Consider the following 13,787-nt stretch of genomic DNA (forward strand, 5'->3'; position numbering starts at 1 on the left):
GCAAACAGGTAAATGCCGCTGCTGCCCTGAAAAATGCCTGCCCCCCCCCCACCGCGCTGCCCGGAGTCCACTCGCTAGCATGCAAGTGGATGTGTTTGCATACTCACGTGTGGGCGAACGGAAGAGAAATTATTCGATGGTCGCCCACAAATCACATGATTTCTCTTCAGTTAGCTAATAAAAAAGTCAGTCTAGACTGACTTTTATTTTGTCCAGAGATGGCCGAATTCGGGGTGGGCGCTGATGTCATGTGACGTCAGCCACCCACCCCAAACAGGCATTGACACGTTTGCAGGGGAATGCCCAGCATTTTCATGGGCGTGCCCATGAAACACTGGGTGTTCCCCTGCATACACCCCTTTCCCACACCCGTCCCCCCTTCCTGGAGCAATCGGCTCGGCAAGTTTGAAACTATTCACTCCCGGAGTTTACCCATGTGCATAAATCACCCATCGCAAACCCCGAGCATCGGGGACAAGGCCAAATTCGTCCCGTAATGAACGGGTCTAAATTTGCACCTGAATGACATCAGTAACCAGACATAAATACTACATAAGAGAATTCCGAGATCTTGACTACACATATTTGCACAAATACTGTATTTGAATAAGCCCCCATACCATCATAAGGCTCCTGTATATTGGGGGTCTATTGGGAGACAACCCAGAGGAATTCTGGATCTGTTAAAGGAAAGGTGAGAGCAACAACCATGCCAAAAAATAATCATTCAGTTTGTGTCCCAATTGTATCGCTGACTAAGGCAGATTCTGCCACTCCTGAACAAACAGATGGAAAGGGCACAGAAGCCCTTTCCTGGGGTGTCAGCCGGCCATCCTCGGTGGGCACTGGCCTCCCAGCGCAACCATGTGAACACCCAATGTTTTCATGGGGATGCCCATAATGCTGGGTGTTCCCATTGGAGATCTCCATCCCCATCGGCCTGCAGACCACCCCAATTCTTGCGAATGGCTCGGCAACTATGCAAGTAGCCGAAGCCCTTCGCAAAGGGGAGCTGCAACAGTCCCCAAAACATCGGGACGGGGCCGAACTCACTATAATGCGAGAGAACCAGAATGAATCCCATAGTTATAATGTCACTGCAGTCAAACAGTCTTTTAACCCAGGAGACAAGGTGCTAGTGCCCCAGGGCCATTTCTAGACAATTTAGCTCCCAGGGCGAAGAAATAAAAATGAGGCTCCCCCCCTCAACACATAACATAGCATCGAAGAAATTACACGTGCGCCAAAATATGGCATGGCTTAATTTAAAAAGGGGTGTGGTTTAATATAAGGGCGTGGTCTAGCAGGAAAACAATTACCCTACACTTTTGTAACCTGCATGAACAGACATTGGTTACCGCAGGAATTGTCATTGTCCTCCCGCACTTAAGTTGGCAGGCTGAAGGCCACACAGTGACATAAAACTATAAAAGCCCACACAGTGACGCCTCACAGATCAAGGCCAAACAATGACAGGCTACTTAAATCATTATACACGGTTTATCCGTGATGCCAATTACACATTACGCCGCACACTGTGATGAGAATTACACATTACACCGCAAACTGTGATGATCATTACATATTACGCAGCACACCGTGATGACAATTACACATTAGGTCGCACACTGTGGTGACAATTACACATTATGTCGCACATCATGATGCCCATTAGACCTCACACTGTGATGCCCATTACACCCCACACTGTGATGGCAATTACACAATACTCCCCACACCGTAATGCCCATTACACATTATGCCCCACGCGCCGCTGCCGCACAACTGATGCCGTTTACTAATATGCCCCCACAGTGCCATACATATATGCCCCCACAGTGCCAGCTATACCCCCACAGTGCCACACATAAATGCCCCCAGTGTGCCACACATGCCCCCAAAGTGCCAGAAGCAGCACAACTCACTGTCTCTGGGTCTCCCCCTCCAGTCCCCCCGCCGCTGCCATCGCTACTGCTGCTGCTTCCCTGGGAGGGGAGTGCATTGCGCATCTTTCCTTCCCCTTTACTGTGTAACTGAGCCGTCAGCCAATCATACCTCACGGGCTGGCTCCTGATTGGCTGACAGACCAGTGACACAGCAAGCGAGTGGAAGGAGAGTCGCACGATGCGCTCCCCTTCCCTGGGAAAGGGGAGAGGGGGAGGAAGGGAGGCGGCGGCATTGGGGGGAGCTGCCGGGTGTCCTGCCTGTTTAACAGAGGTGGTCAAGCTGTGCGGTGCCACGGGCTGCTGCACGGCTTGTCCGCCTCTAGAAACGGCCCTGTAGTGTCCCCTACACGAAGTAAGAAATATGCTTAATTCGGGGGTCCCTTTTGAGAACCCAACCCTATAAGGATCTTATCTTGATTTTGTGTTAAAAGGTAGTAATAAGCATTATTTATTTGCTTTTTTTTCATTATTCTTCATTTTTCCTTTTTATTCCATGACACTTTTTGGAGGGGTTTTAATTGATTTACTATGTGTGTCACTTGATAAGTTTTTTAATATGTTCTTTATATTATGTATTTATTGCTGTACTTACTGTATGTACTGGGACTTGGTTGTTATTATTTGTGTACAGCACTTTAGATGTATACTAGCTTTGGGCAACATGTTGGGGTTTGTCTCCATAGTAAAAGTACACTGTAGCCATCCCCTGACTGCAGGAGCTGGCCCTGGTGATGTCACTTCTGGTTCCGGGCACAGTGACTTCTCCTCCATGACCGGAAGTGCTTTTTGCAGGAACAGCCAAGTGGCAGAGGGGAGGGTAAGTTGAGCAATTATAATATTATTTATTTTTGACACGAAGTTGTTTCCGATGAAGGGGTAATTATCCCCGAAACACACACACACACACACACACACATACATACATACATACATATATATATATACATACACACACACACACACACACAAATACATAACAGGCGGACCTCCAACAAAAGCTGTTAATAACAGACAGTATAGAATTAGGTAGGCTCTGCTCACAAGTATAATTATAACTTGTATATTGTATTTATATTATACTTGGGAGCAGGGCCTTCCTACCTCTATTACTGTTTGTTATTACCAACTTTTGTTTTATCTGTGTGCTCAATTGTGAAGCGCAAAAAAAATTTTGTGCGCTACATAAGAAACTGTTAATAAATAAATCATTTCTTTCATATAGTTACTGATCTTTTCATATTCTTTCCCAAATGCTAGGAACAGAACTGTAACACCAATTTCATCATATAATTGCTTATTTGAATGCAATGATTGTTTACCCACAAAAAGCTATCATCTGATGTCATCGACAAAGTTACAGAAACACATATCTCTTCTGCAAATGGATTGAAACCATTAACAAGAACTGGAAATACCTTGTTTCGGGAAGTGATAATTTGTTTAACGACAATCCTGTCTGCCAGCACCAGCACCTTAGTAACGGAAGAAAGCAGGAGTCTGGCAGCTTTTACCACTCCAGTCTTATCGGTAAAGATTGTAGTTCTGCCATCAGGATCAGGATGTTCTCCAATGCTCATATCTGTCAGTTGTGCTATGGTCTCTCCTGCAAAATAAGATTTGTATTTAAAATCTATATTTCAGAATAGATGAGACATATTACAAATACCACAGAAACCAATTAACCAAGAGAAAAAGCTTTTTATCTTTTCATATCACACTTGTATCTATTTGCAAATATAAAGATATGACAACTTTAATGCGAGACAAAGCATTTGCATATAAAAAGGGAAAATATGCAGCAGTGTTTTCTATCTACTTTGCAAACATATGTAGCAAATATATGTGGATCATGTCTTCTATACAGAGGAACCCCTTTCTTGGAATACAGAAAGTATATCATCTATATATGTCTAGTGTCCGTGAGTCTACGAAACGCTGCCATCTGCAGGCAGATAGTGAAACTATATCTCTTTCCCACACATGCACAAACACAGAATGTAGCAGATTAGCTTTTGCTTCGAACGGGATTACTAGTTTAGAAATATGTATGATCATTACAGAACTACACACTGCATCATGTTATAAAACAAGTTGTCAACTGCATAATTAAGCACATATAGCTCCTCATTGGCTGTCCACAGCTCATGGGATACTTTTTTCAGATGGGCGCAGCAAAGCACTACACACTCATAAAAGGGGTGGTCGGATCTAAAAATGCAAATATTTGATTCTATGTGCAGAACTATGGAATTATCAATTTACGCTACATGTTACAGTTCTGTCTGTACTCCAATCTATGGGTCTAATTTAGATATGATTGCTGGGCTGCTGATTTTTGGAGTCCTGCAATCCGGAATACACCGGCCCGCCAGAGTGATATCCCGGCCTGTACAAGCCTGCAAATTGCTTACACGGCTTGCAAAAAAAAAAAAAAAAAAATCACAGATGCTCACTATCTAATGATTTTTCCACTATTTGCAGTCTGTGCGTAGCCCAGAACGTACTCAGTGGCTGTGGAAGTAACAGGCTGTTCGGGGCCGGAGCTCACATTGCATGACTTCCCCTAAAACACCAGGGAACGTCTGCGACTTCCCTGACACTCCCAGAAAACACCCAGTCACCACCCCCAAACACGGATCCCTCTCAATCAACTTGCGTATGGCCAGTTTATCGCAGGATGGCCTAGCGCATGGTACTGTGGGCTGTAAGAATGCTCAGTCTATCGATAATCACCTGGGGCCAGATGTACAAAGCTTGAAAAGTGATAAAATGGAGAGTGATATACCACTAGCCAATCAGCTCCTAACTTCTATGTTACAGGCTGGGTTTGGAAAATGACAGGTACGAGCTTATTGTTTGGTGGCTTATCACTCTACATTTGATCACTTTTCAGGGCTTAGTACACCTCGCCCCTGGCCTGCTAATTCTCAGTCATGCGATCATGGCTGAATTAGGCCATTTGTCATCTCCCAATTAAAGTAAGAAAACAAAAATAGAAAAATACTTTAAACCCCTAAACATGATACGTATAGCATGTATCACGGCACATAACAGATGACACAATGAGGGTCATTTATTAAACTGAAGTCTACAATACGTCCAAGACATGCCACATCAACCATTACTGGTGGAACTACAGTAGGATAATCTCATCTGTAAAAATTGCTAGAAATAAGTGATTTTTTTTATATATATATTATTTTGCAATCTTTGAATAGGATTTATCTTGTATCATGAATTTAATCAGGTCCGGTGCTACCCGTTCAGCGCAGCCTGCAAAGCAGGTAGGCGCCGGCCCTTAGAGGTGCTTCATCCCCTCGTGCCACACTGTAGCTGCTGGAGCCTGTGCCTGTCAAAATATATGACAGGCAGGGGCTCGTTTCACAAGCAGCCGGGCGTTGGGAGCACTCTTGGCTGCCCGCTGCCTGACTCCTCTTGCCGCCTGCGCTGCTGAGTGACGCCGCCTGACACGGTGCCAGAAGGACCTTGTGATTGCCTTACCTCTATGAAGCTGGGCAGAGGAGGTCATGACCCCGTCACTGCGCCCACACATGCATGCAAGGGGAAGAGCCGGTGGTGGTTTTGGGAGCCGCCCTGGACACAGTTAGGGTCAGGAGGCCATGCTGGAAGGCACTGTCTGTCCTCTGACATAGGTGCGTCTCATTGTAAATAAACAGGGCAATTATTCAGGGCCACTATAATGTTCACTGTGGCTTTCCCCCTACATGAGGAGTAGGGTTGCCACCTCTCCAGGATTTCCTGGATTCTCCCTGAATTGGTGGCAACCCTCCAGGACGTTTTTGCAGTCTCCCGGATTCTGGGATTCTCACGGAATCCGGTTGACTTGAAAGCTTCCACGGCCTCTCAACTGAGTGTGCACACTGTCAGGGGCATAGGGAGGGTGGTTTCGGTGGAGTGTGAGCTCCAGGCACCAGAAATGCCACAGGGCATGCACAGTGCATCTCCAGCACTTGCGAGTTGTTGCCCGCCCCACCGCTCCATCTACCTCCAGAAATATTTAAATTGGGCCACATGAGAGGAGAAGACAGAGGAGCACTGTGCAGCCAACAGCTTAGGATGCTGCAGCAGCGCTTTCTCCCAAACTGAGCCTCGGAGGAGAGATAAGCGGCTGCTACTGTGTATCAGTCACAGGGCAGTGCCGTCTGTGCTGTCAGCTGAGGAAATGGTGAGGCTAGTGTGGAGGGGGGGGGGAATTGTGTGTGTGGGCGGTCAGTGTTTGGGGCAGATATGCATGTTAGAGAAGTGAGGGGGTGTGGGAGGTTGCTGTGAAGTTGTTGTCACTGGTGTCAGGGTGAGGGGAGGATGCATGAGGTATCTCTGTGTAAGAGTTGTCAGTAGGGGAAATGTGTTATTAAATGTAACAATAGGGACTTCAATACATGTCTGTATTAGAGACCAGGCCCACTTTTCCGAAAAGGTCACATCCGTTTACAAAGCCACGCCCACATTTCCGGGAGCACACGCGCACATGAAGGGTGGTTAGTAATCTCCTGGAATCAAAGATGCCTGGGGTGGCAACCCTAATGAGGAGAGAGGCACCATCTGTGTTAACACAGACTTGGCAGTGGCACTTACAGAAATAACTAGAATTAGGTGAGATAGAAAATTGTCTCTGAGTGTTTATTCATATGCTTAATTCTGTAAGTGCCACTGCCCCCTCTGTGTTAATACAGTACATGTACAGTACAGTGGCATGTGCAGGGCTTCTGTGCAGGCGCCTTCACCACCTGCACAGTCAGTGTGATTCTCGCACAGGGGCGGTGGGCCATGGGAATGCCCACCAACCCCCTGTAAATGCATGACGGAGTGTGACACAAATAGGTCAGTCTCCATTGATTTCTCCTGCTGCGGGACATGTGAAGGGATGTGTTTCCATAACACATCCCCTCGTATGGTTGCAAGGGGTTATGGCGGTGGGCAGTGGCGTAGATAGTGTAAGGCAGCACCCGCTTCCGCTTGGGGGAGCGAGGGCTGCCTGGGCGCCGGCACCTGACCGGCGGCCGACGCAGTGAGTGTGACAAAGAGAATAATCTCTGAGTATGTCACACTACAGTACATGTTGCTTGTGCCGCGGCCGCCTGCTGCTGCCCGCACGCTTGCAGAGCACAGGCGAGTCTGCCGTAGTGCGGGCACAGCTATGACAGTGTCACACTGTCTGTCAAAAAAAAAAAAACTTACTTGAAGGGCGGGCGGGCTGGTGGGCTGTCCAATCGGAGAGAGGCTGTCCAATCGGGCTGTTCAATGGGAGCGAGAACGGGCTGTCAAATGGGAGGGAGCGCAGCCTGGATGGAGTGTCAGAGACAGCAGTGTCTGCTGTTCTCTGCCTCAGCTTCTCCTATGCGTGTGATGTCATCACATCACACGCTGGAGAGGCCATAGGAGAGGAGCCATGAAGACAGCAGGGAGGAAGCAGCAGAAACAAACAGTGTCCCACCCAGTCCCCACACCTGACTTGTTAATTATAGAGGTGCATTGTTATTTACATCAATATAAAGAACTATATTTAAAATAATTATCTGTATATATACTGTATATGTGTGTGTGTGTGTACAGATGGAGCGGGACTTATCTATCCAGGGGATGGCGATGGCGACGCCAGCCGCCATCCCCTGCCCTGCGCCAGCTGTATGCCAGAAGGTGTGTCTGGTCAACGCGCGTGTCGCTACCAGCTTCATCAGGACCTGGATCTGGTCCTGATGAAGCTGGTGGCGACACGCGCGTTGACCAGACACACTTAGGGTGTGAAATATCCCCATGTCCCCTTCCCCCATGAAATGTATTTTGATTGATGTATAGGGCGTTACAGTATCCACTCACAGAACAGAGGGCGCATCTGATAGGAGCTGTGGGGTCAGAACCTGACCACGGTCTCCCAAGACTCAGATGTGATTACAGCACGCCAGTGCAAATACAGCCCCCGGCCGGTGCGTCCCTCTGTTAGGCGCAGTGTCAAGTGATGGAGCGTGACGCGGGTCTGCGAGTTGGAGAATCACAGCCTCACCACTGACTGTGATCTCCCCACAGATACCGACGCACTACCAGCACAGACGGGAACAGTGGCATACGTACAAGCCACTTTCCCTGCGGAGAGGAACCAAACAAACGGCGGAGAACACTAACAGCCGATTTGTGTTCCCAATATCAGATCTAACGGGTACACTTTAGATGTGAAATACGGCACGTATACTACCAGCCGGCCCCGTAGTCTGTTATTATTTAAGAAACAAAAATTCCCAGGGCAAAAAACCAAGGGAAAAGAATCAGGCGCTTCACAGGATATGCTTTTCGGGGTGTTAGCTGCTGCTCAATGGGGGGATAGTCAGTCCCCACCGCAAGAAGACACAAAGACCAGTCACGCCGAAGCGTGTGAGCAGCGCTAAAAGAGGTACAATATAATATTTTACTTGTAAAAAATTAAACATATAATAAAGTACAGTACAAATTTACAATGTAAAAACAGTATAGGTACCATATGAGCCGATTCTTCACGTCACAAGCAAGGGTGGGCGTGACGGTTTTAAGTCCAGTTTAGGACACGGGGTACAAATAATGTGATGAATTAAGGAAAGGGAAGGGGGGGAGCATTTGATCACAGGTAAGTGCACTTTACCATTTGGTGGACGATCTGAATAGGACCACAGGTGATAGTTGAAATCCTCACCCTGGTATATGGTGATGAAAGGATGCTGTCTGTCGGCTTCCGCTTGAGAAGTTACCCCTTGTAGATTCTGATGATAGTTGAAGGGGAGGGGGTGAAGTACCCCGATGATTTTTCAATAAGCGGTGTCCGCCAAACACGACTGTGACAACTTGAAGAGGTGGTATCGGTTGGTGAAACAATGTCCTCCTTTTTTATGGCACGCTGGAATTATGCCGCTGGGTGTTCCAGGAGAAACCGTAACCACCAAACACAATGGAAAGGATGGGGTGGTGGAGAGGATATTGGAGCAGGTGAATCCGTGGGTGATGGTGTACCGACAAATGAGTCCAATCTGGGTACAGGATCCCACACTTGGAGTGAAGAACCGGAGGTCATGCCTGACGCGTTTCACTGCCAACTGCAGCTTTATCAAAGGTATCTAGCAGTGACTGAAGTGTGGGTATAAATACCCCTTTAATGAGCCAATAATCTGCAGGTGTGTGCACCAAACATCAACATAATTACATGAAATATACATAAAATCAACTAAAATAAATATTTCTAGGAGACAGACGTACTTTATAATTCATACAATATGTATATATATATAAAATTAATGAAGAAACAGGAAAAATAAAAAATGAATATATAATGAGATGGGAATCAGCAGGGTCACATGATCGCATTCAAGATCGAATATATATTAATAAAAACATAATTTTAATCTAAAAGGTAAGTGGGGGGAAGGATGAATAATAAAAGTAAAATAGGGAGAAGAATGAACAGGATAATACCTGTAAAAATGGTACAATTCAGCTGTTCTTCGGCTGTTGGAACGCAGATGCGTTCCAAATACCATGATGTAATAACTTCCGCTATCATATCGGAAGTTAAAGGTGGACAGCGGGGACAGCAATATGTGATGCAAATGTGCATCACAGATATACTTCCCGCCGCTATCATACCGGAAGTTGAGGGTAGGCGGCGGGGACAGCAATAGATGGTGCAACTGTGCATCAAGGAAATACTTCCCAACGCACAGTAATTCACTGTGCGGGGGTTCCGAATGCTGGTTATTGAAGGGAAGGGGAACAATAAAGACAATACGGGGATAAAGTTAGGAGGCGGTCACGTGGCCACACCAAACAAGTTTACATGTGTTACCAAGGGAACCTGGTTAGTAAGTCCCTTGATAGGGATGAATCATGATTGGTTTAGCATCCGATCATGTGACCGTATGGATCCCATTCAATAACAATAATAAATAAATAAATATTTAGATTTTAGTGGCCGTTTTACACAAAATTAAATCATAATAGAAATAAATATAAATAATTAAATATATATAAAACAATAATATAAAAATAAAGATAATGATACTAAAAGCGCTCATATCATAAATGGAACAGATTTATCTGCCAATGATGTTATAGAGGGAACAAGTGTAATTCATAATAACGGAGATTGCGATTCAAAGACTGATCATAAGGTGTTTTAACTGGTACTATGCAGTCATGTCGCCATTATACGAATACATATATATAATCCACATTGATACACAAAATCAATTAGCATATTGCAACTATTAAGATAAATCAGCATGGAGATGACAAAATGAATATAGAAAGAGAACAGGAGAGGTGCTTAAAGTACAATATTCAGTTCCATGGCTTCATTAAGACCTTTTGGAAATAGGCAGTCCATTTTAAAGGTCCAAAAAATTTCCTGCCTACATAAAGTGCGGAATCTATCCCCGCCTCTTTTGGTCGGGGGTATATGTTCCAGACCGATCAACGAAAGGTCCCTTGGATCTTTATTGTGACACTCAGAAAAGTGTCGAGAGACACTATGTAATAAGGAACCTTTAAGGATGTTTCTTCGATGTTCGAGGAAACGGGTCCTCAGGGGGCGTGTGGTACGGCCCACATATTTCAGATCACAGGTACATTTCAACAAATATATGGTAAATGAAGTATTGCAGTTAATGAAGCCGCGGACTTTCATGGTGTCAGTTGATGTATTTACCACTGTGGTTTTATTTAAAATATAGTTGCAGGTAATGCACTGTGTTCTACCACATCTATGGCAGCCCACTGGTTTGGGTGGCAGCCAATTTGTGGTTACCGGTTTTTCATTGGCCGGAAGGTCGCGGAGACAGCTGGGGGCAAGAAGATTTTTTAAGGATTTATTTTTTCGAAAAATAAAAGAGGGACGTGAGGGTAACACGTCTCTCAGAATTGGATCTTGTTTAAGAATAAAATGATTTTTATTGATAATTTTCCGTATGTCCATGTAATCCTTATTAAAGGTGGAAATAAAAGATATATTACTGGGAGTGTCCTTGGAGATTACAGTGTTTTTTCTATTGGGGGGCCTGTCACAAAGAAGGGTGTCCCTATCGCGCTCTCTGCTTACTTCATAAGCTTCCTTTACTAATCTTTCAGGATACCCACAATCCTGGAAAGCTTTCATGAGATGTGTGGCCTGTTGGTCAAAGGTTTCCAATTGAGAGCAATTACGTCTCAGAAGTAGCATCTGCCCCATGGGGATGTTTTTGATCCAGGGGGGATAATAGGCGCTTTTGAAATTTAAATAAGAGTTGGTGTTAACAATTTTTTGGTAGTTACTTGTCTGGATAGCTCCATCAATGGCGTGAAGAGTGATATAAAAAATTAATAGTGGAGGGGTGAAAGGAGTGCGTGAATTTTAAGTTGAAGGGATTGGAATTGAGGTGAGACACAAAAGAAGTGATAGAAGTGACATCCCCATCCCAAATAAAAATAAGATCATCTATATAACGGCCATAGAGTACCAGATTCGCGCCATAGATGGAATCCCAAATAAATTGGTCCTCAACCTCACTCATATAGAGGTTGGCATAACTAGGCGCGAATCTGGTCCCCATGGCCGTCCCCATCACCTGTAAATAAAATGTGTCCTGGAACAAAAAATAATTGTGTTTAAGAATGAAAGAAATAGCATCAATTAATAATAGTTATTATTTAAGACTGTGCTACACACTGCACAATATCTGTGCAGATACTAGGAGGCAACCCCTTTTTTTTGATGTTTAAAAGGACCCAACAGACATATTTACTTTGCTGTCCTAATTTATTTGCACAGTCCTTGGGAGCAATCTGTGTTATAAACTAATATTAAACAAAAGTAACTTAATTAAGTGAAAATTGTAACAGATTTGTTAATTTCATGAGTGGGTACACACTGTAAGATATACAGCAACACGCACCTAATCTAGAAATTACACTGGGAACAGGACATTGGGGTTCAATTTGAGAGGATCTACATCCCCTTTTTTAAAAACACTTTGTTTCTTCCTCTTTGCCTCCTTGGCAATTGTTTTTATATGTCGCAAATCTTAAAATAAACAATTAAAGGTTACATTTTATTATTTTTTCTTGTCCTAACAGTGCGTCACATACATAACAGTCTTTCTTCTCTTCCCTTGTTATTGCTCAAATTACTGTTGAAGTGACAGCACACCCCACATAATAAAGTCTATGAATATTGATTGAAACAATGGGTTACCTTATAAACACTGCCAGTGCGATTGTTCAACCACCCCCCCCCCCCTCTTTTTGTACCTACTTAGTACATACTAGGCTGCTATATCTAATTTAATTAAAAATAAAATAATACTTGTGCTGTGTGGGACTGTAAAAAATAATTCCATGCTGCTGGTGCACTGACGTGTGCCACTGAGTGCCACTGCCAAGCAGTACCTAATAATAAAATTAATTATTATAAATTCTGCTGGTGCACTGCATAAAGCTACTGGTGGTGTGTAATATAACTACCTTTTGTGGTGACCACTGGCAGTGCTACTGCCTGCCTGCCTACCTAGTAGTTTATTTTCTCTACCTACTAGGCTGCTATATTATTAATACTTAATTAATTGAATTATATATAGTCCACTGGTGCTGCCTGCACTGAATACTGTGAATAGAGGTTGCCAGTATTATTTACTCAGTCCATTGTTGCCACTGGTAGTGTTACTGCCTAAGTGTACCTACCTACCTACCTAATAGTACAACTACATACTAGGCTGCTATATCTAATTTAATTAAAAAATAATACTTGTGCTGTGTGGGACTGTAAAAAATAATTCCATGTTGCTGGTGCACTGACGTGTGCCACTGAGTGCCACTGCCAAGCAGTACCTAATAAAAAAATTAATTATTATAAATTCTGCTGGTGCACAATACTAGTATTGCTGACGTATCTACCGGTCTTGTGACTAGTACTGTCTTATCTACCTGTCTGGTGCCTAGTACTGCCGTATCTACCGTCTGGTCTGGGTCTCACTGCCTAATACTGCCGTATCTACCTGTCTGGTGCCTAGTACTGCCGTATCTACCGTCTGGTCTGGGTCTCACTGCCTAATACTGCCGTATCTACCTGTCTGGTGTCTAGTACTGCCGTATGTGGCATAATGTGTATAAACGGTACAAATGCCTGAAGTAACATGGATAATGGACTCTACAGTATTTTGTAACGGGAATAAGGGAAACTCATGTGTGGTATAATATGAATCAGTGGCACTACATGCGAATAACATTGTGCTACTGTGTGGTGTAATATTAGAACACATTCCTTGTGAGAACACAGCTCCTTTTTTGTGGCATGTACCTCTAGCGCAGGGGTGGCCAAACCGGTCCTCGAGATCTACCAATGGTCCACGTTTTCCAGGTTACCTAGCTGGTGCACAGCTGTAGTCATTACTAATTGTCACATTTTAAAACATGCTACATTGATTCCTACTATAGATCCACAGGTTGCCTGGAAAACATGCACCGTTGGTAGATCTTGAGGACAGGTTTGGCCACCCCTGCTCTAGCGTGTACTCTTTTATAAGGTATGGGAAGGCGCAAATTTAGAGTTTGCAGGGAGACGTTGAACACCCTAGCACCGGCCCTGAATTTAATAAACAGTATGTACAAGTATTATTTGCAATACATATTCTCAATGAACGTCAATTGACTACTGTAGTTAACATCTATTCTATTTGCACCATTTGCTATACCAACATGACTGTACTACCTATTAGTAACCTGTAAGAAACCTTAAGATCAGACAAAATACCTCATCACCCAGGCTCTGCCTCACGGCATATTCTTTTATTGTACACTATTATTCTTCTTTCTGTAAGAACAGAGTTTTTA

The 13,787-nt window shown here is 44.3% G+C and overlaps 1 protein-coding gene across 2 annotated transcripts in view; it reads right to left on the reverse strand.

Moving 5' to 3' along the window:
• The window catches only part of CTNNAL1 (catenin alpha like 1), a 214,956-nt gene that overhangs the window by 86,713 nt on the left and 114,456 nt on the right, over positions 1-13,787 (reverse strand). For both annotated transcript variants that reach the window (XM_083188427.1, XM_083188428.1), the window contains exon 3: positions 3,362-3,549. In XM_083188427.1, coding sequence (XP_083044553.1) covers positions 3,362-3,549 — 188 coding nt within the window. The remainder of the gene's footprint in view (positions 1-3,361; positions 3,550-13,787) is intronic.

Source organism: Crinia signifera, chromosome 5 (assembly GCF_055691185.1).
Source record: "Crinia signifera chromosome 5, ASM5569118v1, whole genome shotgun sequence".
Lineage (NCBI taxonomy): Eukaryota > Metazoa > Chordata > Amphibia > Anura > Myobatrachidae > Crinia > Crinia signifera.